Below are 13,236 nucleotides of genomic sequence, written 5' to 3'. Positions count from 1 at the left end.
TCGATTATTTACTGTCTGACCTTGAAATATAATGACCCTTGATTGTTTGTGTCACTGTCCACCAACAAAAAGAGAGCAAGACAATGGAGTTTGTTGTTGTTGCTGTTGTTGTTACAGATTTTTTGCAAATAAACAGCCAAATATTTGGCCAATTTAAGTACTAATATGTGGAAACTCCTCTTGAACTACAAGAAGCATGCAGTGGAAAAACGATGATGCTCTTTCAGATGAATTAAACTGTATGCAATTGTTACAAGTCATTGCTATTGATTGTAATAAAGGTAGCGTATGTCTCCTTCTGTTCAAGCTGAATATTCAATTTGATGGTGGCAATGTTGAAAAGCCACTTATGGCTGTGCTAGTACTGATTACATTTAATCACTTTTGTACGATTCTCCGTCAGTCCATCCTTCTACAGAAGTTGGCTATAGATCTCTGGTAACAGTCTTTTCCAGAAAAATAACATTGCATGATCTAATAGTAATGGTAGCCAATTAAAACAAGTGGTGATTATAACCATGCTCGGTATCAAATCAAGATAATAACAAAGAAGGCGATATCAATATTTATTGAGTTAAACCTTAGGCTCAGATTGGCACACACTCGGTTTTCTTGACAACTAATATAATTATATAGATAACTCGGATCAATATTATCAACAGCATTTTGTCAAACACGGGTTCAATCTGCAAAAAGGCAATATATGTTATGAACAATTTCTAGCAATGGTGGGATTATATTTTGTACATCTTCACACTCATCTCAATATACATAGGGCAATCTGAGCAATCTTGGCTTTCATGGACATTATAAATATGACCTTAAGTAAGTCTTTATCCATATACAGGTTATCAATAGCTTAAATTTTAACACTTTCAAATTGTCCATATAGATGTTTTATTTCTTAATGAAATATATTTCGTGTCTTAGATGATTTCCATTTCATATACATATATAAAATATTTCGAAATATGGATAGCGTTAACTCAAAGACACACACTCGCATTATTAGTATCTGAAGTAAATGATCGAATACTGATACTAGAAATGTGAAAGTTCACACAAAGGCCAATTCGGGTTCCTCTAATATGAGTTACAAAAGAAGACTAGCGTTTATTAGAACATCTACACTGCAAACACTGCAAAATTCGACACTTTGGATACTGTTGCTTCAATCAACAACTCTAGGAAGGGTTTTATCTGAGCTCCACTGGGTGAAGTAGTTTGTTTTCCTGTGAGGCATCCTTGCGTGTCCTGGACCCATGAACAAGGCAGGCGTGCTTCTGCCATTCTCTTGAAAAGCAGCAGGTGTCTCGTCCTTAATTACTTCTTGCTTGCTGAAAGCCGACCCGGAAGTCGTCTCCTCCTTTACTTCTTCCGTGGTGGATGTGCATCTTGCTAGGTATACAGGATTCGTCTGCGTATCTGGAGTGTTGTCTGGCAAATTCCTTCAAACAAAAATGTACACCTTAAATATCGACGCCACAAAAACGCACATTTAGACACGTATTGAGATACTATCAATGTGAAGTGTGCAACATATAAAAACAAACTGTAAACAAGTGATGACTGTCAGATCTGCCTAATCAGCCAAAAGCCCAATCAGATATTACCATGTCTATTGCGATAATTTAAAAGAAAAGCCAAAGTAATAGTGAAAAAATGCTACTTACCAGACCTTTGATTGGTGTCGAATGTGTTTGTACTTGCGACTTATGTAAAAGGTAACACCTAAGCAGGGCAGAAGAATGCAGACAAGTATAGCAAGAATCTTCGGGATGTTCAGGACACACTCATAGGTCGCCAGTTTGTCTTCGCAATCATACAGAAGGGAACAGGTGGCCTTCAGACATTCGTTGATTTCCTTCTCGCAGAACTGTCCTTCGTAACCAGCTACACATTCACAGTGATAGGCCTGAAAGCTGCTTGCTCTGTCTGGATGTTCACATGGTAAAGACGGGGTTCTTGGAGCACAGCTACCATGGTAACATGGGTTGATGAGGACAAACACGTGGATGGACAGGGCGTGGCTGTAGCTCTTATTCGTATCAACAGTGAGTAGTGAGAACTGGATGCTCCCGTGGAATTCCTTGAGGGTCTTCAGCTTCAAGTCATGTTTGGTGATAGTGTTTCCTGAGTAGATCATGGACATGTTTCTGTATGTCTCTCCATCTTCCCCAGCCGCATCAACCTGTTTAAAAGTAAAGTTGGCTGCCAGACCACTTACATCCTTTTGAATGATTGTCAAATCTTCAGGGTCATCAACATCTGCGACCCAAAACGAACCCAGAGAGTGATCCGTTAGATTGCCTTCAACATATACCTTGTGAATACTTTCAACAAATGATGGTATTGGTGACTGGGTGTCCCTCTGGTAGAAAGTGACAGGTGGATCATTAACATTTGACACGTTGATGTGTATTCTCTTGGTAAATGTAGCTGGTTGTATTCCCAGATCATGTATGAATACCTCGGTTGCATTTACAAGAATACTATCATAGCCATTAAAATCTTTCTCTGGTCGGTAGGATAGCATTCCCTCTGCTGTGAGGTTGGCTTCGCCGTGATGAGGATGCTCTTCTAATGTAAATGTTAAATTGTCATGCTGCAGATCGTGGTACTTGATGACTTGCTCCACAAAGCTGTCCTCGACACATTGGATAACACTGGTGTCAATGATGGGAGGTGTATTGTTCACATGTTTAGACACAATTGCTCCGGAAAACATTCTTGGACTCGAGAAAGGAAGCGTTGCCCTCTTCGCACGTGTATTTGATTTTGTCAAGCTTCTCTTAAATACTAAATTGCAGATCTGAAAACAAAGAGATATGTTCATTATGAATAGGTGATCGGAATAGGCGATTTACATCCGCCACTAATCAATACTATCATAGCCATTAAAGGGAGATTTAAACAGTATACCACATGAGTTATAGCATGATAATGTGCCCGAAAACCTAAAGGTACATTGGTAAAGACAGATCTGATAGAGGTCATCACACGTGCAGATCGATATCAAACAGGACGTGACATCCCTCAAAAAGTCCAGTTTCAACACAGCCTAAACTACACTTAGTTCAGCAAAAATAAAGTAGCGATTACGGCGCGCAATCTGGATGCAGTGTACCTTACGGTTATAAATACGTCGCTGTTAAACAGCTTTTGTTAAAAAATGACTATTGTCCGAGTTATTTTCCCTATTCCCGATGGTGAACTCTGACCCAATAGCCAACAGACAAGGGCAACGCCATGTTTTTGAATACTGAAAATAGCACCAACCTGCATAACACATTCGTTTGCTTTATCCTACCCATATGGTATAAAATTTGACGTGAAGCCATACGTTTTCATTCTTCATGTTTTTATTTTTGAGTAAGAAAATTGAGTCTTTCGTTGCATATAATATGCACGTTCTAAAATGTAATGAACCAACTGAGACACGTAGAAGATATAAATTGGATCAGATGGTATATTGTCCTCGACATAAATACCATTAGGTGCCCAAACATATATGTATATGCACCAGTGCATACCGACATATATAACTCACCTGTATTGCATGAGGATCACGCGTGGTGGCGTTGCTCTTGAAAGGGACAATACCGCAGATTTCACTGACATGGCGCCAGACCTTGTCACCTGTGTACAGAAAGGAACTCGATTAGTATCATAATGAACAATATTCAGAATGGGCCGCGGCAGGATAGCCTAGTGGATATAATCGAATTCGAAAAAAGACTGGTTTCGACCCCCCATTGGTAAATTAAGTGAGCCCATTTTCGCCATCCTGCCATAAAATGTGAATATAGTTAAAAGTGGCATAACACCATACCAACTCGTTCCTTTCAAAATGCGAAAGAACGCAGATATGCTTAAAGGGTTTTATACAGTTGTATTTGTACCTGAGTCCCACAGAATGATCGCTGATTCCTGGTGTTCATCAGCTGGGGATGCTGGCAAATCAACGTTGATGTCTTCTGTTAGTTGTACATTGCTGATCGGCGACAGGTAGAATGCAGGACTAACAAAACTGTAGACTCTGAACAAACAAATTAAATGAACATGCTTAAAATCTAAATAATGATTATTTGCTACACTATGTCATGCTGCGGATGTGAACATTTTTGTAGAAGTGGTGTTGATATCCCATGATTCATGTGAACAGAAATACAATGCATTGACAATTCTGATATGTGTACACGCACTTGCTTCAGAGACAAAAACACAAAACTTCACCTTCCAGTGAGAAACCGGGACAGCTGTGTCGAGGTGATGTCGGGGCTGACGATGTAAGGGGAATAATCCACGGCGGCTGGAGCACCGTAGGCCATGTGTTGATCTGTCTTGCTCAGTACACCGACCGCTAGGGCGCCACTGGAAACTACACAACAGTATGGGTACATTGCACATATTGCAGAACATACAGAAAAACAAATACCGTAATTGTCTCGAAATTTAGGTCGGATCAAACCATGTAAATACATTAGTATTAACTGCAGAGTTTGTGCTTGACGGAACTGACGCTACTATCTAATCATCTGATCACCTTACCTTCCACTGATATTGTGCAAACAGAGTGATTGTTCTTTGCCAATGACTCGGAGATGACAACGCCGTCAATCACAAGTGTTTTGTTGGTACCCTGTTTCACAATCATGTCTTTCTTGCCTGGACAATACAAAAGCCACATCATAATAAGTAAATAAGTAACTGATTGCACATTTAATATGAACGATAAAATGTTGTTTGTAATGCCTCTCGGGAATATTTTCGCAAAAGCTGTTTATAACTGAATCTGGACTAGGCAAACCAGTGAAGGATATAAATCCATAAGCCATCCGTGTTGATTACCCGGAATCAGCAGAGGCTGAATAATGTGTTGAAATATGTTACAAATATCAACATATACCTAAAGAAAGACATTACGTTTAATGCAGGTCTTCTGTGACGTCAAATCCTTTCTCTTGTGAGCTCTACTGACAGAAGTCACGGTTTGGATGACACATTTGCCTGGTTCCAGCATGAGTGGACTATTCTTGAAGTCGGCACTCTTAAGACCATCAGAGAAGTTTCTGTTAAGGAATTCAGACACTGAAGCGTTGACAGCGCCATGCGAAAGACTTATATCTCCCTTCAGGACCTCGACACGTCGAGTTGTGTTGGAACCGACTCGCATTGTTGGATATATTTCGTCTGCTGAATCCTCACTCGCCAGCTGCCAGTCTTAAACATCATTTAAATGACATAAGCATAGCTGTGGGAAAATGAAACGTTTTTAAAATTAGAAACAGATGGTAACCTTGAACCATGCACAATGTTTGAGGTTGACAAATCAAGGATCATAATCAGGAGACGTATTGGGTTCAAACTGGGGACTGGTGGATCCCAGCGTAGGTACGAAATAGATAGAAGTACGGCATTTCAGAACACCTGTCCAGTCGACCCAATAACAAAATGTTCAAAGGGAAAAACACCAAAGTGATCGAGCATTTCAGCTGTTCCAACTTTGACACTGTATCATCTAATATAACATATGCATTTAGGTACAAAGAAGAAACAATAAGTCAGGGTTTGTCTCACCAAAATAGTCCACATCACTATGAGGATCATCCCACTGGATTCCAACTCGATCATTGTACTCGGTAAGTGAAACGTTAAGTCCGGCTACATCTTCTGCTGAGACAAACAGTGGCACTGGTTCAGTAGAGGAAACTGTGGGAGATTTAATATCAATGACAAATGGACAGCACGCAGTGTGGTTGAGACCAGCAGAATTTATTACGGTAACACCGACAAAATACTTTTGATCCTGTTGAAGACTTTCTTTTGTTGAATTCAGTGTTACATTCTTCAGTCTGTTTTGAAGGGGTATTTGAACAATATCATCTAGTCCACATTTTGTTCCAATTCCAACAAAGACAGCGTTGATGTCACTGAAATCCTCTGATATCTCCCACTTAGCACTGACAGCATGATCATTTCCAATGTAGAGTGCAGGTTCATACAGCGAGTACTCCGGATCAAAGCAAGTGACATCAGTCACCACTGGGGGTGTTGTGTCAATGATGATTGCGTTAGACTTGATTTGTTTTTCATAACCAGCATGATCAGTTACTTTCACATCAAAATAGTAGGCACTGGCTTGGGAATCAGTGTAGTTAATTCGATCAGTCATCCGAGAGGGAATCAGTGTCAAGTTGCTGAGTTGGAAATGCCTTACTGATAATCCCTGTTGGTCTGTACTCTTGGAACAGGAACCTTCAAAGCCACAACTTTCTTTGCAAAGATCTTTGCAAGGAACACAAAATGACATTTGTTTCGTATAAGGTACTACGTTTGCAGTTGTGTTCTGAGAATCTGACAGACCAATGGAAATATCTTTGATCCCGCTCTGTGAATCATAAAATGCCCGTCCGTACCTACATGGGTGTATTTGCGGGAGCGGTAGTCTCAGTGATGACAGGAGTAGGTTAGTTGTGAATGGGTCAAACGGATCATCCACTTGTGGAATATATCCATCATTGTTCCAGGAGAACACAGAGGCGACAACGTATCCTTGAATGTTCAGTCCAGCATGTTGACCTTTCAACTGACCGTTGATGAATAGATTTATATCCCACGAAGCTGTTGATGGTGTTGAATCATTTATTGCTTGAAGAGAAAAGTCGTTCAGTGAGAAACTTGGATCAAAGTCTACATGGACATTATGAACTTTGATTCTGGATTTATCCTTGGCCCAGAACAGAATTAGGGGTTCTGAGATGTTATTCATAGTCAAGAGAACGCCAAGGTTCCAACTCTCGTCATCAGTTACTACAGTCCTGTCGCCGTTAGAACATGCACTGCCATTGCAATTATCTATAAATATCTTTGCATAAGCCTTTAAGATATCATCAGGATTTGGAAGACTTTCTTGAATCAGACCTATCATAGATGAAACGTTGTGTCGTGCTGTAGCCTGAAGAGAAAATGAATAGTTGCCTTCTGTCAGTAGCGTTGGGTTTGTTTTGACTCCTCCTTTTTCAAACAGTTGCAGCGACGGGTCAAGTCGTGCATATATCTTGACACGGTTATTATCTACAATATCAACAGCGTGCGATTGGAAGACATCATCCAAAATCACTATTTCCTTTTTATAGTTATTATTCAGTAGTTCTCTTTCAGTTTTACATGTTGAATCGTGTATGTTGGTATTGATGAGAATTGTGCCTTGTAACAGGTTCGTATCGCCCCAAGACCTTGAACTGTACCTCCAATCTGACCCAATTTTTATGTTTCCAGCAACTGGAGGGTTGTAATCTGCTAAAATAGGTTCACTTGTCACAGTCGTCTTCAAACCTGCCTTATTAGCTGCTGTAACCTGTATATAGTATGGCCTGGTTGTGTCTAACATGAGATCGTTGAAGTGGGCATCGGAAGTTGAAACAGTAACAGAACGTAAAACGTCTTTGTCTTTGGGGGATAATGACATTGAATCAGTGCAGAAAAGTCCCCCTAATAATGCCACCGTGTAGTAATCTATGGAACTTTCTTCATCTGTAAATCCTGTCATGTTTATATGTACAGAGTGCAGTTGAGTGGCATATAGAATACCAGATGACCGTCCACCATCAATGATCACTTGTCCTGGTTGCGGTGGTGTTGTATCAATTGTAATTGCTTTACTGGATGCAATCAGACACATCCCTGCCTCATCTTCAGCTTTGACAAGGACAAAGTAAACCTCAGAATGATTTAATTGAAGACCTTTTATGGTTTTGATTGTGTCTTTGTTGACAGACTCAAATGCCACAAGTGGCTGAAAGACAATAGCGTGACATTCCAAGCTTGTATTTGACTCTGTATATTCTTCAGTGTCAACAGCAACCTCATATTTCCGAATGTTAAAGTCAGATATAAAGTCAGACCATGATACTTGTATTTCACTGGAGCTGGATTGGTACTCAGCAACTTCGATATCTCCCAACACGATGTCTGTTCCAAATCCAGCTCGGATTCCATTTGAAAAAGATTCTTCATAACTTCCAGCAGAACTGTATGCCCTCACTGTGATGTAATATGTAACTGTTTTTGCGGTTAGATTTAAATGCTTAAAGACATAACTTCTGTTGAGACCAACGTTCTCAAAGAAATGAACATTGGATCTCCTGTCTTTATATCTTCTGTCATTCCCTACAGCCACTTCATAGTATTCAATTTTCTGTGATGGGTCCAAATCATTCATTTCTCCAAACGGATCCCAGTTTGCTGCAAGGTAATTTGTAGGTAGCTGGTAGTTGATGTCAGAAGCAATGCCATCTCGAACATTCCCAGGAACTGGAGGCTGAATCTTGACCATTACCCCATCAGATCGCCCAATCATGGTGCGGTTGAGGGCATCAGTGGTTCTCACAATGACTCTATATGTCTTCATATTCTCCAATGTCAATTCATCATTGTAGAAGTTATGACCATTCCCAGGGGTTTGTTCAAAGCCTTTGATAATCTCCCCTGTGATGTCTTCTACTGCCCACTCTGCTGATATCACTGGACAGGGATCAGAGTAACCCCACCTTCCCTGAATGGTCGTCAGATCATGTTGACTATCAACATCATCAGATCCTGGTCCATCCCAAACAAGTAGGTAGGGTTTTGGGCTGATAGCCAACGGGTTACTTTCTTTCACTGCGAACAGACCGGCTTTGTTGAAAATGCGGACAGTGACAAAGATGAGGGCTCCAGATTCCAAGTGTAGGTTTGGAACTACAAACAGTCCATTGGACAAAGTGACTTTTGTGAAAGGAAGAACATCTGTCAGTCCTCGCTCACTTCCCAGTCCTGCTTCATACCTGAAACATATTACAGTTTTAGCATTATGATTATATAATCGATAACATATGAGGAAATGTCGTGGCTGTAAGGGATGTTTCTGCATAAATCTTAACTGTGAGTTTTTATTCATGTAGCAAAGTTGTAATTCACCTGTCTATCTGTGATTCGGGATCGTTGAATCTATTCACAAAGACAGACATGTACGTTGTTTGTTGCTGGCAGACTACTTCCTCTTTGGATGATGGATTAGATGATGTAACTACTGAGAGTTCCCCGTCGGCTGGCGGTGTCTGATCAAAGACAATTTCTTTAAAGAATTTGCTGCGTAGATGTGCACCATTTTCAATTTCCAGAGTTATATACAGGAATGAAACTCCATCTTGCAAAACTCCCTCTGTGTCAAAGCTCCAGCGTCTCTCAATTGCCGACAGCCTGCTAACCACTAATATATGCGAGCTGCCTTGTCCTGTACGTGCTGTGATTGTTACGTTAGTGATGGTACTTTCTGCTTCTTCGAAAAACCTCCAAGAACAAGTGACAATTGTTGACATCATTGATACAAAAGGTGTACACTCATAGTCAATAATAGAGACGGGGGTTTCATCAACTGTGATTGGCGGTGAACTCATTAAAGCCTTGTTGCCTGCCATATCAGAGCCATATGTTGTCACGAAATATGTGTTGTTTGCTGAAAGACTTATGTCCCATGGATCAAGACCCGACTTTGAAATATTAACAGTGTGTTTTTCACCAGAGACTGGGAGGCTCCCTATTGACCAGGAAATCACAGGCATGATATTTGCATCCTCAACAGACCATGATATTGGTAGAGTTGTTGTTTGGTTTAAAAACAAAAGTGAGGAAGACATCATTTGACCTCTGTACTGTTGATTTATAACAGGAACTTCATGGTCAACCGTTACACCATTTGATGATGATACGATGTACGAGTCTGGACATTCCACACCAGTTATAGCCCGGACTGTAACATAGTACTTCACATTGTTGAAGTTTGTATTTGTTATTTCCGCATATCCTGAACTGTCGCTGACCATCGTAAGTCCATAGTTTGTGTAATGCATTATGTCACTCAGGTATGGCTGTGTTCCAATCGCCCAGTCATAGCCGGTTATTCCACACGCATCACTACCAAAGCCATCGAACGACATGGATAGACTTGAAAGATCTTGCTGGAAATCTGTATCTTCACTGATACTTCGACCATCATAGACTGTTCCAGGGGAGTTTCCCTTCTCTACATGTATTGGCTTTGATGAAGCTTCTGCTGTCAAGCCTGCTCCATTTGTTACTCTGATAACGACAACGTACTGAGTCTTGTCATCTGATATAAGATTGAGAGCTTCTAATGTTACAGATGATGTGCTTCCATAGTTGGTAAACTGCTCACTTCGAGTGCACTGTATGACATTGTTCTTCACACAAAGCAGATTTTGAGAGATACCACTCTCAGGATCACGAGCTGTCCAAGACACATGCATCGGTTGATCCTCCATATGGATTACATTTCCGAAGTCATCAAGCTCCTCCTCTTGCCCAGGGAGACCGATTAGTACCTACAACACGTGAAGCAACTGTTCAAATACCTAATTACAGGTGTATTGGCTTCAGGCATGCGTTATTATATTGCACAAATGAATACGTTTTATATTGCAGAAAATTCTCAACAGGAACAGTTTGTGTGCTTATAAACTTGCAAAAGGTTTTGAAAACCCTTCCATACACTGGATATGCATGATTGTTCCTGATTGCTGTCTTGAAAACAGAATAAAATTAATCATTGGTGATTCAAACTTCCTTGCAAAATAAAGTTTATACGATGATGGATACTCACTTTCTTTACTGTGGGCGGTGTTGTGTCAATAACAACTCCACTTGATTCTACTGACGTTGCAAGAAGGGCGTTGTTGAGTGCAGTGACTGATGTTGTATATTGGGCCCCATTTGTAAGAGGAAGGGAATCCAACTGTATGTCTGCTTTTTCAACTTCAATGACAGCAAATGTCTCATCCTTTGGCCAAAACTTTTTCTTCTGACCACCAATCTTCTCAAATATAGTGTATCTGTATTCCAAGATGCCTGACTCTTCATCTGTAAAATACCACTTAACGCCAAGGTGTGAGGAATCACTTTGGTATTTCCCTGTCTGAGAATCTTGTATATACATCATGTTTGGCGGTGTTTCGTCAACCATATACCCATTACTGTCTGCTTGTGTTTCAAGTCCTGCTCCATTTGTTGCTGTGACTTGAACTCGGACATGGTCCTTGTGTTTAGTGTCAATTGTATGGTCAGTGTAACTGGTCATGGATCCAATATGGAACTTCTTTTTCAGTTCATCGTTTACATATACCATCATTGTGTACTCTTGTACATGGCTTTCTGGGTCAGTGAAGTTGGCCCAGGCACTTTCAATAGTAGCTGTCTGAGAGCTGAACTCCACATCATTCACAATATCAGGACCATCCTGGACAAACCCCAGCAGTGGAGGTGTTATGTCTACCAGCACTGAAATAGAAGACAATAGGTATACCCGCCATTCTTTCAGAATGAAATCACAATACGACATCCATATGTACACTATCTACTATACAACAGTATGCCATGACTTTTGTCTGTCTGTCTTTAAGAATTGTCACAATTTTGTTAGAACATTTTCAAAATACCAGCCATATTTTCCTTTTCTAGAATAAATGTCACACGTCATTGTCAAGATGTTTATATATCACATATAGGGGAACTAACTCTCAGTACGTTTGTGTATTCTAACTTTTTATCCGGTCCTAAATTGTTCTGCAGATGGGTTTATTTCCTGATTAGCTTTCTGCACTTTCAGACCCTCTTACGGACCCTTAAATATGGCTTATGACATCATAAAACAATATGTACGATTAGCAAACATACCTCCATTAGATGTTGCCTGAATTTCCTTCTGATTGATTGCCCCATTGAAAGCGACAACTGTTGAATAGTATGTTGTATTGTGGTGCAGAGTTGTGACGTTGCACCAAGATTTAACTTGATGCGTAAAATTTGTAAATGGAAGAATGTCATCAGCTCCAGCAGTCGTTCCAACACCCCAGAGATAACTGAAAGTACAGGTATATTGCTACATTGTTCTTAAGCACCTAAACAATCACTATGACAGATGAAATACCATGCTAGTGTTGGGGCTCGTGTAGATCGTCAATGCGAATGGTATAAACATGCGCATATGTTTAAAGTGTTTCATTCACACATTGGTGCGAGATGCATACAGGTACATTGTGTCATCACAGACAAAGTAGAATTTGAGAATTGACTTCACATACCTGTCAATACCAGATTCTGGATCATAGAAGTCGACCCACTGTGCACAGATCATCTGTGTGTTATGCTGGTATTCAACATCTTCGAGCAGTTTGTCCCCATCAAGTACTTTACCAACGACTGGCGGTGTAAAGTCAATGAGTATCGGGACATCACCATGGCTTGCAGTGGAGAGATCCACTATTAATAACAAACAATAACATGTTATAAATATTTGTCTCACGGACAGTTACAGTTTAATTTTAATAATTTTAAATGTGTCTGTCTATTATGTCAATAGTTTCTCCTTACCTGAATTAACGGCTCTGATTCGCACCCAAGCCTGGACACCAGGTGTCAAGCCAAGATCTTCTATCACAAGGTATGGGTCAGCTCGGTTCAGGAAGGGATGACGGCTGTAAGATCTAACAAATACATCATACTTTGTTTTGCCCAGACCAAAGTCCACCCTGGCAATACCCGATCCAGAGTCCGATACATTGAAGTAGACGCCCAAGATATCAAAATCCTCATCAAACAGCAAATCCCCTACCTCATGTACTACGGGCTGTGTCGTGTCAACTGTCACAGGTGTAGAGTGACACACTGTTGTAACCAAAGCTCCTCCGTGTACAACATTGTTGATAGCTTGGAAGGTGATATAGTACTGACCATCAGCCAGATGGAGATTCTTGCCCAGTCCGGTGTAGGTCCAGTCTTGCCTGGTTTGTAGTTGAGCGTGAGGATCAGTGAACTTCACAACATCAGACCCACACACAGACGTCCCAGCTGCCCACGTGTAGCCCCAAATACCACTTTCGTCGTCGTGGAAGCCATCGCAGTTTCCTGTAAAAAGTAAACACAGTAATACAAATAACAACAAACCACACAGAACAAATTATCCACAGTTACATAAGGAAATGTAATCATTACCCAATGGGTCTTCCGCAGGCATTGTATGTCAGATTTTCATAGCGACACTTGGCATGTGTGTTTAAGTAGATTACCTGAGATATAGTTGTTTGCGAGTGTGTATTTCGTATCGTCAAGAGGTTTGTTGCCTCCAAAAACCGTTCTTCCAGCACTCCCATCAATGATTTTTCTGTAAAAGACATCACG

General features: G+C 40.6%; 1 protein-coding gene across 1 annotated transcript in view; it reads right to left on the bottom strand.

Annotated features, from left to right (window-relative positions):
* Positions 1-553: 553 nt before the first annotated feature.
* LOC124277142 overlaps positions 554-13,236 on the bottom strand; it is a 59,036-nt gene continuing 46,353 nt past the window's right edge. The window contains exons 34-47 of the mRNA XM_046712802.1: positions 13,125-13,219; positions 12,430-12,963; positions 12,141-12,318; positions 11,734-11,918; positions 10,664-11,337; positions 8,962-10,385; positions 5,581-8,828; positions 4,927-5,223; positions 4,552-4,668; positions 4,237-4,381; positions 3,903-4,039; positions 3,551-3,639; positions 1,674-2,812; positions 554-1,448 (exon numbers count right to left, since the gene is read on the bottom strand). Of these exons, the coding sequence (XP_046568758.1) occupies positions 1,172-1,448; positions 1,674-2,812; positions 3,551-3,639; positions 3,903-4,039; positions 4,237-4,381; positions 4,552-4,668; positions 4,927-5,223; positions 5,581-8,828; positions 8,962-10,385; positions 10,664-11,337; positions 11,734-11,918; positions 12,141-12,318; positions 12,430-12,963; positions 13,125-13,219 (8,539 nt within the window). The 3' untranslated portion in view covers positions 554-1,171. The remainder of the gene's footprint in view (positions 1,449-1,673; positions 2,813-3,550; positions 3,640-3,902; positions 4,040-4,236; positions 4,382-4,551; positions 4,669-4,926; positions 5,224-5,580; positions 8,829-8,961; positions 10,386-10,663; positions 11,338-11,733; positions 11,919-12,140; positions 12,319-12,429; positions 12,964-13,124; positions 13,220-13,236) is intronic.

This window comes from Haliotis rubra, unplaced genomic scaffold (genome assembly GCF_003918875.1).
Source record: "Haliotis rubra isolate DU_JTF1 unplaced genomic scaffold, ASM391887v1 Scf1056, whole genome shotgun sequence".
Classification (NCBI taxonomy): domain Eukaryota; kingdom Metazoa; phylum Mollusca; class Gastropoda; order Lepetellida; family Haliotidae; genus Haliotis; species Haliotis rubra.
The sequence above is the reverse complement of the archived record's forward strand: the minus strand, read 5'-3'. Positions and strand labels throughout refer to the sequence as shown.